This window comes from Rattus norvegicus, chromosome 5 (genome assembly GCF_036323735.1).
Source record: "Rattus norvegicus strain BN/NHsdMcwi chromosome 5, GRCr8, whole genome shotgun sequence".
NCBI classification, from domain to species: Eukaryota; Metazoa; Chordata; class Mammalia; order Rodentia; family Muridae; genus Rattus; species Rattus norvegicus.
This window is the reverse complement of record NC_086023.1, coordinates 90,473,076-90,492,191: the sequence shown is the minus strand read 5'-3', so window position 1 is coordinate 90,492,191 and position 19,116 is coordinate 90,473,076. Positions and strand designations below refer to the sequence as shown.

The window sequence follows — 19,116 nt, the reverse complement described above, 5'->3', positions numbered from 1 at the left end:
CACACACACACACACAAACACACAAACACGGATACTGCAAAAATAAACAAACACACACAAACACACACACACACACACAAACACACACACACATGCATGTAGACACCAATTCAGCAGGAGGTAGTAGGGTCACACACAAAGGGGCACACCTATGTCCCGATGCATGCACACTCTCACCCAACCACCCATAGAAACGTCCACACAGAGATAGGGAGACAAGTTTGTGGGCTGGAGGTCGAAACTCTATAGCAAACCTAAAGCATCGAATCAGAGTTCAAAAAGCATTGTGTGTTTGGTATCCTGTTTAGGACACCCATTAGAGAAGAAATTTAACTGTGGCCTTCAGCTTCAAACCCTCCCAATTTAGTAGAGAAAGCATGGAAATCAACCAGAAGGAATATTCCTCGAGTTAGATTGAATTAAGTCGCCCCTCCCTATTCCTGGGTGTGGCCTGACAGGGATTGGCGAAAGCTCCTGCAAGAGCTCTGCCAGGGGGTGGAGTTTCAGGACTGTATTTAGGGCCAATCAACTCTACAATCAGCACCATTTGCCCGTGAGCTCCGGCCAAAGATGGAGGCAGAAAGGAGTGAAGCACAAGTGGAGGAGCCTGGACCTGTGAATTTAGAGATGCCCATCGTATCTCCTTCCAAGAGAAAGCAGCCCCTAGAGCAGAAGAGAGAAGAGAAACAGTCCTCTGAAGGTGGGGAGAACAGTGGCCCGCGTTCCAAGTCCTCTGCCAATGGCAAAGGTAGGGTTTCCATCTTTGAGCTACTGGTAGGCTTGTTGAAGTTGAGGAAGGAGGTCGGCTGCACTCTTCATGGTGCCCTCACTGCACATTTGATAACAAATTGTGAGAGTGTGTGTGTGTGTGTGTGTGTGTGTGTGTGTGTGTGTGTGTGTGTGTGTGTTTGTGTTTGCTTTTGGGGTGAGCCTAGGTCAGCCAAGGGTCACTGGGTCTGTATTTTGGAATGTTTGTTGAAGCAAATTGGGAACGTCCCAAGCATGTGTAAGCCTTCACCAAAGAGGGGATGTGGAATAGAAAAGTAGTGGGGTTCTGCATGGGACTGTAAGGCGTGCCAGGAGCTTGGCCTCATGGTGCCTTATCTCAGGCTTTCCTTAGGAAGGTTGGGGACCTTTCACCAATTACCTCTTGTCCCCACAGAGAACACCTGTCCAAGTTTGGAGCCTAAGGTCCCCAGGCAGAAGCGATCTGGGCAAAGCTGGGCTGTCTCCTCCTGCAGACCTGACAAGAGAAGTAACGAGCTGGATGAGAAGAGGAGGGCCAGACCATTTTCCTCCAGAGAGATAGGAAGGGAAAAGCATGGCTCCAGCCACAGGAGAGGTAGGTCTGGGCTTTGAAGAAGCAGACCCGAGGGGGCAAATGCCCTGGTTGCTAAGTAAACCGTGCATAGAACACAGCTGGTGGTGACTGGTTCGTTGGGGCTTCCAGTGCTAAGGCACTGTGGGGAGGGTGTGTTTCCACAGGACATGAAAGAGACCCTATCAGGGTATGGAAAAAGCTCTTTCAAGAGCTCTTTCGCGGTGGTGTTATGGTAGGGTAGGCTGCTGGGTGAAATCAGTGTGCACTCTGAGTAATGCCCATTGTCTCTGCCACAGATTCCTCGCACACAAAACTGCATGTAAAGGACCGAAGGCCCCAGCTAAGATCTCCTGTGAGGACTCTGAAGCGCAGGCCCTCTGGAGACAGCTATGGTGCCCCATACAACTCAGCCAAGAGGCGCAGACACCCTTCTCCGGAAGCCCTCTCATTCCCGACGTTCTCCCTGCTGATGTCCAGAGTCTTCACCAACATGGGTGCCTTGCAGGTGGCCCTGGACGACCTCCAAACCCCTGGAGGTGCCTTCCTGCCTGGGCCTTCCAGCAGCAGGGAGCCCACTGTCTCACAGCGCGCCTGGCTCACTTGGCAATTGTCTCACGCGGGAGCAGCCCTGCACTGGGCTCTTCACACAGTCAATTCCATTTGGTCTGCACAGGCCAGCCTGCCTAGATACACCTGGCCCTACAACCCAGGACAGCTAAGTGGTGCACAGAGCAGGCCACTGCCCTTCACATCTCTTAACCCTTCGTGGGTTGCAAGCGGCACCCTGGGCTGAGCACATCAGGCCAGAGAGGCCAGCAGGCAGGCTTTGTGTCCTCAGCGAGCAGCAAACCATCTGCCTATCCTGAGCATCCCTCCTTTAGGGCCTGGGGACACTCCACTTAGAGACACAGGGCCTGCCTGTGAAGAAATCCTGCGAAGATTCTCGCGGGAACTTGGACCTTTGAGAGCTTTCACTGACTTGGATCCTTCCACCTGCCCTTTAGGAACTGTGTATCATTTGAGAAATGACAGACTTTTAGAGTTCAATCAGCAAAGGGAGCTTGATTAGCCTACAGACACCCTCGTCCCTTTTTGGACAATGTCCCATATGCCAACTGAGTGTTGAACTGCCCGTGTAAGGCACGGGAGCTCGCGAACCTTTGACATGCTGTTCCTGGGATCAAGCCCCAGTCCTTGTTCATGCTAGTTCCCAGAGTCTCAGCTGTACAGCCCTTTCTGGGCTCTGGGATGGCTGGGCCCCTTCCCTCAGTTGGAACTGCCATTCTTCCTTTCTTTTGAGCCCTGAGGCACCTCCTGGATTCCAGAACTTACCTCAGGATAGCAACCAAGACTGGTGTGTTGCAGACCATAGAACACAGCTTCCTGTTCAGTAGACTGACACAATCAAGCCATTCAGGACTCGAAATCCATGACCTTTTAAGAGTATTATCCATTTTTCCTCTCTCACTTGGTTGAATCTTGTCTTGCAATATTTCATCATGGTTTTTACCTTTTTAAATAAAGATTTAGTTCGTCCTCATGTCAATCGAGTGATGTCAATGTATCTCTCCTTCATCTGCGTAATAGTGTATACACTATTAGGCTGTGTGGAGTAATCTATATACATTCCTTTTTTATCTCATATTGCACGAATGTATGAGTGTGTGAGTGTGTGTGAGTGTCTGTGTGTGTGTATGTGTGTGTATGTGTGCGTGTGCACACGGGTGTGTGCATGTGTGGTAAGCAAGCATGATTTGTAGACAGAGATCATTGCAGAAGTTCTGAGAGTCAAATCTTTCATTCCTCCATCCTGTTCTGCAGACTGATCTTCGGTATTGAGGCTCTGTAGATGTTGTTTGTTTTGTTAGTTTGAGACTGGGTCTCAGGAGGTAGCTCTGGTTGTCCTTGAACTTTCTCTGTAGGCCAGACTGTCTCCTTGACTGATACACACCTGCTTCCTCTGGACTACCGATTGCTGAGGTTGAAGTCCTGAGCCAACAAACCTGATCCACTGGACCTACCAGTCTTCCTTTGTCCCTTCTTTTCTTTCTTCCTTCCTACCTTCTTTCCATCCTTTCTTCCCTGCTGCCCTTTGTCTCTTATGTTCTTCCTTCCCTCCTTTTCTCAGGCAGTGTCTCAGGATTCTATTGCTGTGAAGGAAACCATGACCAGGACAAATTGGTAAAAGAAAGCATTTAATAGCAGCTTGCATACGCTGCCAGTAGTTTTGTTCATTGCCATCAGGGCTGGAAGCATGGTGGCAAAGAGAGTGACAGGGGGCCGAGGAATCACATGTAACTAATCATTCTTTATCCAGGTCCAGGGCAGCAGTGAGAGGGTATGTCTGGCTGTGGTTTTGAAACCACAAAACAACCAACTGGCTTCACCCACCACGTTTCCAAGCATAGGCATGCCTACCCTAAGGCCCTACCACAACTTAAATCCTTCCCGAGTAGTACTCTTTTCCTGAGGGATAAGCATTCAAGTCTACTATCCTACAAGTTGCTGTTCTTACTCAATCGACCATGTTCTCCTCCATAGCAACTGTGGGCTTGTACCTATATCCTAATGAAGAAACTCATTGAGTGCAGCTTTTAGAAACCCATAGTTGAAGAAGACTGGCTCCATACCGTTTCCAAATCAAGAGCCAATTGGGGAAAACCAATCTGGTCAGGTGGCATTGAAAAAATTGCTCAGACAACTCAGCAAGCCTCTGAGATGCACACACATGCACACACACACACACACACACACACAAACACACAAACACGGATACTGCAAAAATAAACAAACACACACAAACACACACACACACACAAACACACACACACATGCATGTAGACACCAATTCAGCAGGAGGTAGTAGGGTCACACACAAAGGGGCACACCTATGTCCCGATGCATGCACACTCTCACCCAACCACCCATAGAAACGTCCACACAGAGATAGGGAGACAAGTTTGTGGGCTGGAGGTCGAAACTCTATAGCAAACCTAAAGCATCGAATCAGAGTTCAAAAAGCATTGTGTGTTTGGTATCCTGTTTAGGACACCCATTAGAGAAGAAATTTAACTGTGGCCTTCAGCTTCAAACCCTCCCAATTTAGTAGAGAAAGCATGGCAATCAACCAGAAGGAATATTCCTCGAGTTAGATTGAATTAAGTCGCCCCTCCCTATTCCTGGGTGTGGCCTGACAGGGATTGGCGAAAGCTCCTGCAAGAGCTCTGCCAGGGGGTGGAGTTTCAGGACTGTATTTAGGGCCAATCAACTCTACAATCAGCACCATTTGCCCGTGAGCTCCGGCCAAAGATGGAGGCAGAAAGGAGTGAAGCACAAGTGGAGGAGCCTGGACCTGTGAATTTAGAGATGCCCATCGTATCTCCTTCCAAGAGAAAGCAGCCCCTAGAGCAGAAGAGAGAAGAGAAACAGTCCTCTGAAGGTGGGGAGAACAGTGGCCCGCGTTCCAAGTCCTCTGCCAATGGCAAAGGTAGGGTTTCCATCTTTGAGCTACTGGTAGGCTTGTTGAAGTTGAGGAAGGAGGTCGGCTGCACTCTTCATGGTGCCCTCACTGCACATTTGATAACAAATTGTGAGAGAGTGTGTGTGTGTGTGTGTGTGTGTGTGTGTGTGTTTGTGTTTGCTTTTGGGGTGAGCCTAGGTCAGCCAAGGGTCACTGGGTCTGTATTTTGGAATGTTTGTTGAAGCAACTTGGGAACATCCCAAGCATGTGTAAGCCTTCACCAAAGAGGGGATGTGGAATAGAAAAGTAGTGGGGTTCTGCATGGGACTGTAAGGCGTGCCAGGAGCTTGGCCTCATGGTGCCTTATCTCAGGCTTTCCTTAGGAAGGTTGGGGACCTTTCACCAATTACCTCTTGTCCCCACAGAGAACACCTGTCCAAGTTTGGAGCCTAAGGTCCCCAGGCAGAAGCGATCTGGGCAAAGCTGGGCTGTCTCCTCCTGCAGACCTGACAAGAGAAGTAACGAGCTGGATGAGAAGAGGAGGGCCAGACCATTTTCCTCCAGAGAGATAGGAAGGGAAAAGCATGGCTCCAGCCACAGGAGAGGTAGGTCTGGGCTTTGAAGAAGCAGACCCGAGGGGGCAAATGCCCTGGGTGCTAAGCAAACCGTGCATAGAACACAGCTGGTGGTGACTGGTTCGTTGGGGCTTCCAGTGCTAAGGCACTGTGGGGAGGGTGTGTTTCCACAGGACATGAAACAGACCCTATCAGGGCATGGAAAAAGCTCTTTCAAGAGCTCTTTCGCGGTGGTGTTATGGTAGGGTAGGCTGCTGGGTGAAATCAGTGTGCACTCTGAGTAATGCACATTGTCTCTGCCACAGATTCCTCGCACACAAAACTGCATGTAAAGGACCGAAGGCCCCAGCTAAGTTCTCCTGTGAGGACTCTGAAGCGCAGGCCCTCTGGAGACAGCTATGGTGCCCCATACAACTCAGCCAAGAGGCGCAGACACCCTTCTCCGGAAGCCCTCTCATTCCCGACGTTCTCCCTGCTGATGTCCAGAGTCTTCACCAACATGGGTGCCTTGCAGGTGGCCCTGGACGACCTCCAAACCCCTGGAGGTGCCTTCCTGCCTGGGCCTTCCAGCAGCAGGGAGCCCACTGTCTCACAGCGCGCCTGGCTCACTTGGCAATTGTCTCACGCGGGAGCAGCCCTGCACTGGGCTCTTCACACAGTCAATTCCATTTGGTCTGCACAGGCCAGCCTGCCTAGATACACCTGGCCCTACAACCCAGGACAGCTAAGTGGTGCACAGAGCAGGCCACTGCCCTTCACATCTCTTAACCCTTCGTGGGTTGCAAGCGGCACCCTGGGCTGAGCACATCAGGCCAGAGAGGCCAGCAGGCAGGCTTTGTGTCCTCAGCGAGCACCAAACCATCTGCCTATCCTGAGGATCCCACCTTTAGGGCCTGGGGACACTCCACTTAGAGACCCAGGGCCTGCCTGTGAAGAAATCCTGCGAAGATTCTCGCGGGAACTTGGACCTTTGAGAGCTTTCACTGACTTGGATCCTTCCACCTGCCCTTTAGGAACTGTGTATCATTTGAGAAATGACAGACTTTTAGAGTTCAATCAGCAAAGGGAGCTTGATTAGCCTACAGACACCCTCGTCCCTTTTTGGACAATGTCCCGTATGCCAACTGAGTGTTGAACTGCCCGTGTAAGGCACGGGAGCTCGCGAACCTTTGACATGCTGTTCCTGGGATCAAGCCCCAGTCCTTGTTCATGCTAGTTCCCAGAGTCTCAGCTGTACAGCCCTTTCTGGGCTCTGGGATGGCTGGGCCCCTTCCCTCAGTTGGAACTGCCATTCTTCCTTTCTTTTGAGCCCTGAGGCACCTCCTGGATTCCAGAACTTACCTCAGGATAGCAACCAAGACTGGTGTGTTGCAGACCATAGAACACAGCTTCCTGTTCAGTAGACTGACACAATCAAGCCATTCAGGACTCGAAATCCATGACCTTTTAAGAGTATTATCCATTTTTCCTCTCTCACTTGGTTGAATCTTGTCTTGCAATATTTCATCATGGTTTTTACCTTTTTAAATAAAGATTTAGTTCGTCCTCATGTCAATCGAGTGATGTCAATGTATCTCTCCTTCATCTGCGTAATAGTGTATACACTATTAGGCTGTGTGGAGTAATCTATATACATTCCTTTTTTATCTCATATTGCACGAATGTATGAGTGTGTGAGTGTGTGTGAGTGTCTGTGTGTGTGTGTATGTGTGTGTATGTGTGCGTGTGCACACGGGTGTGTGCATGTGTGGTAAGCAAGCATGATTTGTAGACAGAGATCATTGCAGAAGTTCTGAGAGTCAAATCTTTCATTCCTCCATCCTGTTCTGCAGACTGATCTTCGGTATTGAGGCTCTGTAGATGTTGTTTGTTTTGTTAGTTTGAGACTGGGTCTCAGGAGGTAGCTCTGGTTGTCCTTGAACTTTCTCTGTAGGCCAGACTGTCTCCTTGACTGATACACACCTGCTTCCTCTGGACTACCGATTGCTGAGGTTGAAGTCCTGAGCCAACAAACCTGATCCACTGGACCTACCAGTCTTCCTTTGTCCCTTCTTTTCTTTCTTCCTTCCTACCTTCTTTCCATCCTTTCTTCCCTGCTGCCCTTTGTCTCTTATGTTCTTCCTTCCCTCCTTTTCTCAGGCAGTGTCTCAGGATTCTATTGCTGTGAAGGAAACCATGACCAGGACAAATTGGTAAAAGAAAGCATTTAATAGCAGCTTGCATACGCTGCCAGTAGTTTTGTTCATTGCCATCAGGGCTGGAAGCATGGTGGCAAAGAGAGTGAGAGGGGGCCGAGGAATCACATGTAACTAATCATTCTTTATCCAGGTCCAGGGCAGCAGTGAGAGGGTATGTCTGGCTGTGGTTTTGAAACCACAAAACAACCAACTGGCTTCACCCACCACGTTTCCAAGCATAGGCATGCCTACCCTAAGGCCCTACCACAACTTAAATCCTTCCCGAGTAGTACTCTTTTCCTGAGGGATAAGCATTCAAGTCTACTATCCTACAAGTTGCTGTTCTTACTCAATCGACCATGTTCTCCTCCATAGCAACTGTGGGCTTGTACCTATATCCTAATGAAGAAACTCATTGAGTGCAGCTTTTAGAAACCCATAGTTGAAGAAGACTGGCTCCATACCGTTTCCAAATCAAGAGCCAATTGGGGAAAACCAATCTGGTCAGGTGGCATTGAAAAAATTGCTCAGACAACTCAGCAAGCCTCTGAGATGCACACACATGCACACACACACACACACACACACACACACACAAACACACAAACACGGATACTGCAAAAATAAACAAACACACACAAACACACACACACACACACAAACACACACACACATGCATGTAGACACCAATTCAGCAGGAGGTAGTAGGGTCACACACAAAGGGGCACACCTATGTCCCGATGCATGCACACTCTCACCCAACCACCCATAGAAACGTCCACACAGAGATAGGGAGACAAGTTTGTGGGCTGGAGGTCGAAACTCTATAGCAAACCTAAAGCATCGAATCAGAGTTCAAAAAGCATTGTGTGTTTGGTATCCTGTTTAGGACACCCATTAGAGAAGAAATTTAACTGTGGCCTTCAGCTTCAAACCCTCCCAATTTAGTAGAGAAAGCATGGAAATCAACCAGAAGGAATATTCCTCGAGTTAGATTGAATTAAGTCGCCCCTCCCTATTCCTGGGTGTGGCCTGACAGGGATTGGCGAAAGCTCCTGCAAGAGCTCTGCCAGGGGGTGGAGTTTCAGGACTGTATTTAGGGCCAATCAACTCTACAATCAGCACCATTTGCCCGTGAGCTCCGGCCAAAGATGGAGGCAGAAAGGAGTGAAGCACAAGTGGAGGAGCCTGGACCTGTGAATTTAGAGATGCCCATCGTATCTCCTTCCAAGAGAAAGCAGCCCCTAGAGCAGAAGAGAGAAGAGAAACAGTCCTCTGAAGGTGGGGAGAACAGTGGCCCGCGTTCCAAGTCCTCTGCCAATGGCAAAGGTAGGGTTTCCATCTTTGAGCTACTGGTAGGCTTGTTGAAGTTGAGGAAGGAGGTCGGCTGCACTCTTCATGGTGCCCTCACTGCACATTTGATAACAAATTGTGAGAGAGTGTGTGTGTGTGTGTGTGTGTGTGTGTGTGTGTGTGTGTGTGTGTTTGTGTTTGCTTTTGGGGTGAGCCTAGGTCAGCCAAGGGTCACTGGGTCTGTATTTTGGAATGTTTGTTGAAGCAAATTGGGAACGTCCCAAGCATGTGTAAGCCTTCACCAAAGAGGGGATGTGGAATAGAAAAGTAGTGGGGTTCTGCATGGGACTGTAAGGCGTGCCAGGAGCTTGGCCTCATGGTGCCTTATCTCAGGCTTTCCTTAGGAAGGTTGGGGACCTTTCACCAATTACCTCTTGTCCCCACAGAGAACACCTGTCCAAGTTTGGAGCCTAAGGTCCCCAGGCAGAAGCGATCTGGGCAAAGCTGGGCTGTCTCCTCCTGCAGACCTGACAAGAGAAGTAACGAGCTGGATGAGAAGAGGAGGGCCAGACCATTTTCCTCCAGAGAGATAGGAAGGGAAAAGCATGGCTCCAGCCACAGGAGAGGTAGGTCTGGGCTTTGAAGAAGCAGACCCGAGGGGGCAAATGCCCTGGGTGCTAAGCAAACCGTGCATAGAACACAGCTGGTGGTGACTGGTTCGTTGGGGCTTCCAGTGCTAAGGCACTGTGGGGAGGGTGTGTTTCCACAGGACATGAAAGAGACCCTATCAGGGTATGGAAAAAGCTCTTTCAAGAGCTCTTTCGCGGTGGTGTTATGGTAGGGTAGGCTGCTGGGTGAAATCAGTGTGCACTCTGAGTAATGCCCATTGTCTCTGCCACAGATTCCTCGCACACAAAACTGCATGTAAAGGACCGAAGGCCCCAGCTAAGATCTCCTGTGAGGACTCTGAAGCGCAGGCCCTCTGGAGACAGCTATGGTGCCCCATACAACTCAGCCAAGAGGCGCAGACACCCTTCTCCGGAAGCCCTCTCATTCCCGACGTTCTCCCTGCTGATGTCCAGAGTCTTCACCAACATGGGTGCCTTGCAGGTGGCCCTGGACGACCTCCAAACCCCTGGAGGTGCCTTCCTGCCTGGGCCTTCCAGCAGCAGGGAGCCCACTGTCTCACAGCGCGCCTGGCTCACTTGGCAATTGTCTCACGCGGGAGCAGCCCTGCACTGGGCTCTTCACACAGTCAATTCCATTTGGTCTGCACAGGCCAGCCTGCCTAGATACACCTGGCCCTACAACCCAGGACAGCTAAGTGGTGCACAGAGCAGGCCACTGCCCTTCACATCTCTTAACCCTTCGTGGGTTGCAAGCGGCACCCTGGGCTGAGCACATCAGGCCAGAGAGGCCAGCAGGCAGGCTTTGTGTCCTCAGCGAGCAGCAAACCATCTGCCTATCCTGAGCATCCCTCCTTTAGGGCCTGGGGACACTCCACTTAGAGACACAGGGCCTGCCTGTGAAGAAATCCTGCGAAGATTCTCGCGGGAACTTGGACCTTTGAGAGCTTTCACTGACTTGGATCCTTCCACCTGCCCTTTAGGAACTGTGTATCATTTGAGAAATGACAGACTTTTAGAGTTCAATCAGCAAAGGGAGCTTGATTAGCCTACAGACACCCTCGTCCCTTTTTGGACAATGTCCCATATGCCAACTGAGTGTTGAACTGCCCGTGTAAGGCACGGGAGCTCGCGAACCTTTGACATGCTGTTCCTGGGATCAAGCCCCAGTCCTTGTTCATGCTAGTTCCCAGAGTCTCAGCTGTACAGCCCTTTCTGGGCTCTGGGATGGCTGGGCCCCTTCCCTCAGTTGGAACTGCCATTCTTCCTTTCTTTTGAGCCCTGAGGCACCTCCTGGATTCCAGAACTTACCTCAGGATAGCAACCAAGACTGGTGTGTTGCAGACCATAGAACACAGCTTCCTGTTCAGTAGACTGACACAATCAAGCCATTCAGGACTCGAAATCCATGACCTTTTAAGAGTATTATCCATTTTTCCTCTCTCACTTGGTTGAATCTTGTCTTGCAATATTTCATCATGGTTTTTACCTTTTTAAATAAAGATTTAGTTCGTCCTCATGTCAATCGAGTGATGTCAATGTATCTCTCCTTCATCTGCGTAATAGTGTATACACTATTAGGCTGTGTGGAGTAATCTATATACATTCCTTTTTTATCTCATATTGCACGAATGTATGAGTGTGTGAGTGTGTGTGAGTGTCTGTGTGTGTGTATGTGTGTGTATGTGTGCGTGTGCACACGGGTGTGTGCATGTGTGGTAAGCAAGCATGATTTGTAGACAGAGATCATTGCAGAAGTTCTGAGAGTCAAATCTTTCATTCCTCCATCCTGTTCTGCAGACTGATCTTCGGTATTGAGGCTCTGTAGATGTTGTTTGTTTTGTTAGTTTGAGACTGGGTCTCAGGAGGTAGCTCTGGTTGTCCTTGAACTTTCTCTGTAGGCCAGACTGTCTCCTTGACTGATACACACCTGCTTCCTCTGGACTACCGATTGCTGAGGTTGAAGTCCTGAGCCAACAAACCTGATCCACTGGACCTACCAGTCTTCCTTTGTCCCTTCTTTTCTTTCTTCCTTCCTACCTTCTTTCCATCCTTTCTTCCCTGCTGCCCTTTGTCTCTTATGTTCTTCCTTCCCTCCTTTTCTCAGGCAGTGTCTCAGGATTCTATTGCTGTGAAGGAAACCATGACCAGGACAAATTGGTAAAAGAAAGCATTTAATAGCAGCTTGCATACGCTGCCAGTAGTTTTGTTCATTGCCATCAGGGCTGGAAGCATGGTGGCAAAGAGAGTGAGAGGGGGCCGAGGAATCACATGTAACTAATCATTCTTTATCCAGGTCCAGGGCAGCAGTGAGAGGGTATGTCTGGCTGTGGTTTTGAAACCACAAAACAACCAACTGGCTTCACCCACCACGTTTCCAAGCATAGGCATGCCTACCCTAAGGCCCTACCACAACTTAAATCCTTCCCGAGTAGTACTCTTTTCCTGAGGGATAAGCATTCAAGTCTACTATCCTACAAGTTGCTGTTCTTACTCAATCGACCATGTTCTCCTCCATAGCAACTGTGGGCTTGTACCTATATCCTAATGAAGAAACTCATTGAGTGCAGCTTTTAGAAACCCATAGTTGAAGAAGACTGGCTCCATACCGTTTCCAAATCAAGAGCCAATTGGGGAAAACCAATCTGGTCAGGTGGCATTGAAAAAATTGCTCAGACAACTCAGCAAGCCTCTGAGATGCACACACATGCACACACACACACACACACACACACAAACACACAAACACGGATACTGCAAAAATAAACAAACACACACAAACACACACACACACACAAACACACACACACATGCATGTAGACACCAATTCAGCAGGAGGTAGTAGGGTCACACACAAAGGGGCACACCTATGTCCCGATGCATGCACACTCTCACCCAACCACCCATAGAAACGTCCACACAGAGATAGGGAGACAAGTTTGTGGGCTGGAGGTCGAAACTCTATAGCAAACCTAAAGCATCGAATCAGAGTTCAAAAAGCATTGTGTGTTTGGTATCCTGTTTAGGACACCCATTAGAGAAGAAATTTAACTGTGGCCTTCAGCTTCAAACCCTCCCAATTTAGTAGAGAAAGCATGGCAATCAACCAGAAGGAATATTCCTCGAGTTAGATTGAATTAAGTCGCCCCTCCCTATTCCTGGGTGTGGCCTGACAGGGATTGGCGAAAGCTCCTGCAAGAGCTCTGCCAGGGGGTGGAGTTTCAGGACTGTATTTAGGGCCAATCAACTCTACAATCAGCACCATTTGCCCGTGAGCTCCGGCCAAAGATGGAGGCAGAAAGGAGTGAAGCACAAGTGGAGGAGCCTGGACCTGTGAATTTAGAGATGCCCATCGTATCTCCTTCCAAGAGAAAGCAGCCCCTAGAGCAGAAGAGAGAAGAGAAACAGTCCTCTGAAGGTGGGGAGAACAGTGGCCCGCGTTCCAAGTCCTCTGCCAATGGCAAAGGTAGGGTTTCCATCTTTGAGCTACTGGTAGGCTTGTTGAAGTTGAGGAAGGAGGTCGGCTGCACTCTTCATGGTGCCCTCACTGCACATTTGATAACAAATTGTGAGAGAGTGTGTGTGTGTGTGTGTGTGTGTGTGTGTGTGTTTGTGTTTGCTTTTGGGGTGAGCCTAGGTCAGCCAAGGGTCACTGGGTCTGTATTTTGGAATGTTTGTTGAAGCAACTTGGGAACATCCCAAGCATGTGTAAGCCTTCACCAAAGAGGGGATGTGGAATAGAAAAGTAGTGGGGTTCTGCATGGGACTGTAAGGCGTGCCAGGAGCTTGGCCTCATGGTGCCTTATCTCAGGCTTTCCTTAGGAAGGTTGGGGACCTTTCACCAATTACCTCTTGTCCCCACAGAGAACACCTGTCCAAGTTTGGAGCCTAAGGTCCCCAGGCAGAAGCGATCTGGGCAAAGCTGGGCTGTCTCCTCCTGCAGACCTGACAAGAGAAGTAACGAGCTGGATGAGAAGAGGAGGGCCAGACCATTTTCCTCCAGAGAGATAGGAAGGGAAAAGCATGGCTCCAGCCACAGGAGAGGTAGGTCTGGGCTTTGAAGAAGCAGACCCGAGGGGGCAAATGCCCTGGGTGCTAAGCAAACCGTGCATAGAACACAGCTGGTGGTGACTGGTTCGTTGGGGCTTCCAGTGCTAAGGCACTGTGGGGAGGGTGTGTTTCCACAGGACATGAAACAGACCCTATCAGGGCATGGAAAAAGCTCTTTCAAGAGCTCTTTCGCGGTGGTGTTATGGTAGGGTAGGCTGCTGGGTGAAATCAGTGTGCACTCTGAGTAATGCCCATTGTCTCTGCCACAGATTCCTCGCACACAAAACTGCATGTAAAGGACCGAAGGCCCCAGCTAAGATCTCCTGTGAGGACTCTGAAGCGCAGGCCCTCTGGAGACAGCTATGGTGCCCCATACAACTCAGCCAAGAGGCGCAGACACCCTTCTCCGGAAGCCCTCTCATTCCCGACGTTCTCCCTGCTGATGTCCAGAGTCTTCACCAACATGGGTGCCTTGCAGGTGGCCCTGGACGACCTCCAAACCCCTGGAGGTGCCTTCCTGCCTGGGCCTTCCAGCAGCAGGGAGCCCACTGTCTCACAGCGCGCCTGGCTCACTTGGCAATTGTCTCACGCGGGAGCAGCCCTGCACTGGGCTCTTCACACAGTCAATTCCATTTGGTCTGCACAGGCCAGCCTGCCTAGATACACCTGGCCCTACAACCCAGGACAGCTAAGTGGTGCACAGAGCAGGCCACTGCCCTTCACATCTCTTAACCCTTCGTGGGTTGCAAGCGGCACCCTGGGCTGAGCACATCAGGCCAGAGAGGCCAGCAGGCAGGCTTTGTGTCCTCAGCGAGCACCAAACCATCTGCCTATCCTGAGGATCCCACCTTTAGGGCCTGGGGACACTCCACTTAGAGACCCAGGGCCTGCCTGTGAAGAAATCCTGCGAAGATTCTCGCGGGAACTTGGACCTTTGAGAGCTTTCACTGACTTGGATCCTTCCACCTGCCCTTTAGGAACTGTGTATCATTTGAGAAATGACAGACTTTTAGAGTTCAATCAGCAAAGGGAGCTTGATTAGCCTACAGACACCCTCGTCCCTTTTTGGACAATGTCCCGTATGCCAACTGAGTGTTGAACTGCCCGTGTAAGGCACGGGAGCTCGCGAACCTTTGACATGCTGTTCCTGGGATCAAGCCCCAGTCCTTGTTCATGCTAGTTCCCAGAGTCTCAGCTGTACAGCCCTTTCTGGGCTCTGGGATGGCTGGGCCCCTTCCCTCAGTTGGAACTGCCATTCTTCCTTTCTTTTGAGCCCTGAGGCACCTCCTGGATTCCAGAACTTACCTCAGGATAGCAACCAAGACTGGTGTGTTGCAGACCATAGAACACAGCTTCCTGTTCAGTAGACTGACACAATCAAGCCATTCAGGACTCGAAATCCATGACCTTTTAAGAGTATTATCCATTTTTCCTCTCTCACTTGGTTGAATCTTGTCTTGCAATATTTCATCATGGTTTTTACCTTTTTAAATAAAGATTTAGTTCGTCCTCATGTCAATCGAGTGATGTCAATGTATCTCTCCTTCATCTGCGTAATAGTGTATACACTATTAGGCTGTGTGGAGTAATCTATATACATTCCTTTTTTATCTCATATTGCACGAATGTATGAGTGTGTGAGTGTGTGTGAGTGTCTGTGTGTGTGTGTATGTGTGTGTATGTGTGCGTGTGCACACGGGTGTGTGCATGTGTGGTAAGCAAGCATGATTTGTAGACAGAGATCATTGCAGAAGTTCTGAGAGTCAAATCTTTCATTCCTCCATCCTGTTCTGCAGACTGATCTTCGGTATTGAGGCTCTGTAGATGTTGTTTGTTTTGTTAGTTTGAGACTGGGTCTCAGGAGGTAGCTCTGGTTGTCCTTGAACTTTCTCTGTAGGCCAGACTGTCTCCTTGACTGATACACACCTGCTTCCTCTGGACTACCGATTGCTGAGGTTGAAGTCCTGAGCCAACAAACCTGATCCACTGGACCTACCAGTCTTCCTTTGTCCCTTCTTTTCTTTCTTCCTTCCTACCTTCTTTCCATCCTTTCTTCCCTGCTGCCCTTTGTCTCTTATGTTCTTCCTTCCCTCCTTTTCTCAGGCAGTGTCTCAGGATTCTATTGCTGTGAAGGAAACCATGACCAGGACAAATTGGTAAAAGAAAGCATTTAATAGCAGCTTGCATACGCTGCCAGTAGTTTTGTTCATTGCCATCAGGGCTGGAAGCATGGTGGCAAAGAGAGTGAGAGGGGGCCGAGGAATCACATGTAACTAATCATTCTTTATCCAGGTCCAGGGCAGCAGTGAGAGGGTATGTCTGGCTGTGGTTTTGAAACCACAAAACAACCAACTGGCTTCACCCACCACGTTTCCAAGCATAGGCATGCCTACCCTAAGGCCCTACCACAACTTAAATCCTTCCCGAGTAGTACTCTTTTCCTGAGGGATAAGCATTCAAGTCTACTATCCTACAAGTTGCTGTTCTTACTCAATCGACCATGTTCTCCTCCATAGCAACTGTGGGCTTGTACCTATATCCTAATGAAGAAACTCATTGAGTGCAGCTTTTAGAAACCCATAGTTGAAGAAGACTGGCTCCATACCGTTTCCAAATCAAGAGCCAATTGGGGAAAACCAATCTGGTCAGGTGGCATTGAAAAAATTGCTCAGACAACTCAGCAAGCCTCTGAGATGCACACACATGCACACACACACACACACACACACACACACAAACACACAAACACGGATACTGCAAAAATAAACAAACACACACAAACACACACACACACACACAAACACACACACACATGCATGTAGACACCAATTCAGCAGGAGGTAGTAGGGTCACACACAAAGGGGCACACCTATGTCCCGATGCATGCACACTCTCACCCAACCACCCATAGAAACGTCCACACAGAGATAGGGAGACAAGTTTGTGGGCTGGAGGTCGAAACTCTATAGCAAACCTAAAGCATCGAATCAGAGTTCAAAAAGCATTGTGTGTTTGGTATCCTGTTTAGGACACCCATTAGAGAAGAAATTTAACTGTGGCCTTCAGCTTCAAACCCTCCCAATTTAGTAGAGAAAGCATGGAAATCAACCAGAAGGAATATTCCTCGAGTTAGATTGAATTAAGTCGCCCCTCCCTATTCCTGGGTGTGGCCTGACAGGGATTGGCGAAAGCTCCTGCAAGAGCTCTGCCAGGGGGTGGAGTTTCAGGACTGTATTTAGGGCCAATCAACTCTACAATCAGCACCATTTGCCCGTGAGCTCCGGCCAAAGATGGAGGCAGAAAGGAGTGAAGCACAAGTGGAGGAGCCTGGACCTGTGAATTTAGAGATGCCCATCGTATCTCCTTCCAAGAGAAAGCAGCCCCTAGAGCAGAAGAGAGAAGAGAAACAGTCCTCTGAAGGTGGGGAGAACAGTGGCCCGCGTTCCAAGTCCTCTGCCAATGGCAAAGGTAGGGTTTCCATCTTTGAGCTACTGGTAGGCTTGTTGAAGTTGAGGAAGGAGGTCGGCTGCACTCTTCATGGTGCCCTCACTGCACATTTGATAACAAATTGTGAGAGTGTGTGTGTGTGTGTGTGTGTGTGTGTGTGTGTGTGTGTGTGTGTTTGTGTTTGCTTTTGGGGTGAGCCTAGGTCAGCCAAGGGTCACTGGGTCTGTATTTTGGAATGTTTGTTGAAGCAAATTGGGAACGTCCCAAGCATGTGTAAGCCTTCACCAAAGAGGGGATGTGGAATAGAAAAGTAGTGGGGTTCTGCATGGGACTGTAAGGCGTGCCAGGAGCTTGGCCTCATGGTGCCTTATCTCAGGCTTTCCTTAGGAAGGTTGGGGACCTTTCACCAATTACCTCTTGTCCCCACAGAGAACACCTGTCCAAGTTTGGAGCCTAAGGTCCCCAGGCAGAAGCGATCTGGGCAAAGCTGGGCTGTCTCCTCCTGCAGACCTGACAAGAGAAGTAACGAGCTGGATGAGAAGAGGAGGGCCAGACCATTTTCCTCCAGAGAGATAGGAAGGGAAAAGCATGGCTCCAGCCACAGGAGAGGTAGGTCTGGGCTTTGAAGAAGCAGACCCGAGGGGGCAAATGCCCTGGGTGCTAAGCAAACCGTGCATAGAACACAGCTGGTGGTGACTGGTTCGTTGGGGCTTCCAGTGCTAAGGCACTGTGGGGAGGGTGTGTTTCCACAGGACATGAAAGAGACCCTATCAGGGTATGGAAAAAGCTCTTTCAAGAGCTCTTTCGCGGTGGTGTTATGGTAGGGTAGGCTGCTGGGTGAAATCAGTGTGCACTCTGAGTAATGCCCATTGTCTCTGCCACAGATTCCTCGCACACAAAACTGCATGTAAAGGACCGAAGGCCCCAGCTAAGATCTCCTGTGAGGACTCTGAAGCGCAGGCCCTCTGGAGACAGCTATGGTGCCCCATACAACTCAGCCAAGAGGCGCAGACACCCTTCTCCGGAAGCCCTCTCATTCCCGACGTTCTCCCTGCTGATGTCCAGAGTCTTCACCAACATGGGTGCCTTGCAGGTGGCCCTGGACGACCTCCAAACCCCTGGAGGTGCCTTCCTGCCTGGGCCTTCCAGCAGCAGGGAGCCCACTGTCTCACAGCGCGCCTGGCTCACTTGGCAATTGTCTCACGCGGGAGCAGCCCTGCACTGGGCTCTTCACACAGTCAATTCCATTTGGTCTGCACAGGCCAGCCTGCCTAGATACACCTGGCCCTACAACCCAGGACAGCTAAGTGGTGCACAGAGCAGGCCACTGCCCTTCACATCTCTTAACCCTTCGTGGGTTGCAAGCGGCACCCTGGGCTGAGCACATCAGGCCAGAGAGGCCAGCAGGCAGGCTTTGTGTCCTCAGCGAGCAGCAAACCATCTGCCTATCCTGAGCATCCCTCCTTTAGGGCCTGGGGACACTCCACTTAGAGACACAGGGCCTGCCTGTGAAGAAATCCTGCGAAGATTCTCGCGGGAACTTGGACCTTTGAGAGCTTTCACTGACTTGGATCCTTCCACCTGCCCTTTAGGAACTGTGTATCATTTGAGAAATGACAGACTTTTAGAGTTCAATCAGCAAAGGGAGCTTGATTAGCCTACAGACACCCTCGTCCCTTTTTGGACAATGTCCCATATGCCAACTGAGTGTTGAACTGCCCGTGTAAGGCACGGGAGCTCGCGAACCTTTGACATGCTGTTCCTGGGATCAAGCCCCAGTCCTTGTTCATGCTAGTTCCCAGAGTCTCAGCTGTACAGCCCTTTCTGGGCTCTGGGATGGCTGGGCCCCTTCCCTCAGTTGGAACTGCCATTCTTCCTTTCTTTTGAGCCCTGAGGCACCTCCTGGATTCCAGAACTTACCTCAGGATAGCAACCAAGACTGGTGTGTTGCAGACCATAGAACACAGCTTCCTGTTCAGTAGACTGACACAATCAAGCCATTCAGGACTCGAAATCCATGACCTTTTAAGAGTATTATCCATTTTTCCTCTCTCACTTGGTTGAATCTTGTCTTGCAATATTTCATCATGGTTTTTACCTTTTTAAATAAAGATTTAGTTCGTCCTCATGTCAATCGAGTGATGTCAATGTATCTCTCCTTCATCTG

The 19,116-nt window shown here is 49.8% G+C and overlaps 5 protein-coding genes across 5 annotated transcripts; all 5 read left to right on the top strand.

The window, feature by feature from the left end:
* The first annotated feature begins 570 nt into the window (after positions 1-570).
* On the top strand, positions 571-2,114 carry LOC134479070 (uncharacterized). The gene is made up of 3 exons (XM_063261346.1): positions 571-748; positions 1,163-1,342; positions 1,618-2,114. Exons 1-3 carry the CDS (start codon positions 571-573, stop codon positions 2,112-2,114), a joined length of 855 nt encoding a protein of 284 aa, XP_063117416.1.
* Positions 2,115-4,630: 2,516 nt separating this feature from the next.
* On the top strand, positions 4,631-6,158 carry LOC134479069 (uncharacterized). Its single transcript, XM_063261345.1, has 3 exons — positions 4,631-4,808; positions 5,207-5,386; positions 5,662-6,158. Exons 1-3 carry the CDS (start codon positions 4,631-4,633, stop codon positions 6,156-6,158), a joined length of 855 nt encoding a protein of 284 aa, XP_063117415.1.
* Positions 6,159-8,684: 2,526 nt separating this feature from the next.
* On the top strand, positions 8,685-10,224 carry 3110040M04Rikl5 (RIKEN cDNA 3110040M04 gene like 5). Its single transcript, XM_039111477.1, has 3 exons — positions 8,685-8,862; positions 9,273-9,452; positions 9,728-10,224. Exons 1-3 carry the CDS (start codon positions 8,685-8,687, stop codon positions 10,222-10,224), a joined length of 855 nt encoding a protein of 284 aa, XP_038967405.1.
* Positions 10,225-12,740: 2,516 nt separating this feature from the next.
* On the top strand, positions 12,741-14,268 carry LOC108351130 (uncharacterized). The gene is made up of 3 exons (XM_063261344.1): positions 12,741-12,918; positions 13,317-13,496; positions 13,772-14,268. Exons 1-3 carry the CDS (start codon positions 12,741-12,743, stop codon positions 14,266-14,268), a joined length of 855 nt encoding a protein of 284 aa, XP_063117414.1.
* Positions 14,269-16,792: 2,524 nt separating this feature from the next.
* On the top strand, positions 16,793-18,330 carry 3110040M04Rikl4 (RIKEN cDNA 3110040M04 gene like 4). Its single transcript, XM_039111476.1, has 3 exons — positions 16,793-16,970; positions 17,379-17,558; positions 17,834-18,330. Exons 1-3 carry the CDS (start codon positions 16,793-16,795, stop codon positions 18,328-18,330), a joined length of 855 nt encoding a protein of 284 aa, XP_038967404.1.
* Positions 18,331-19,116: the final 786 nt, after the last annotated feature.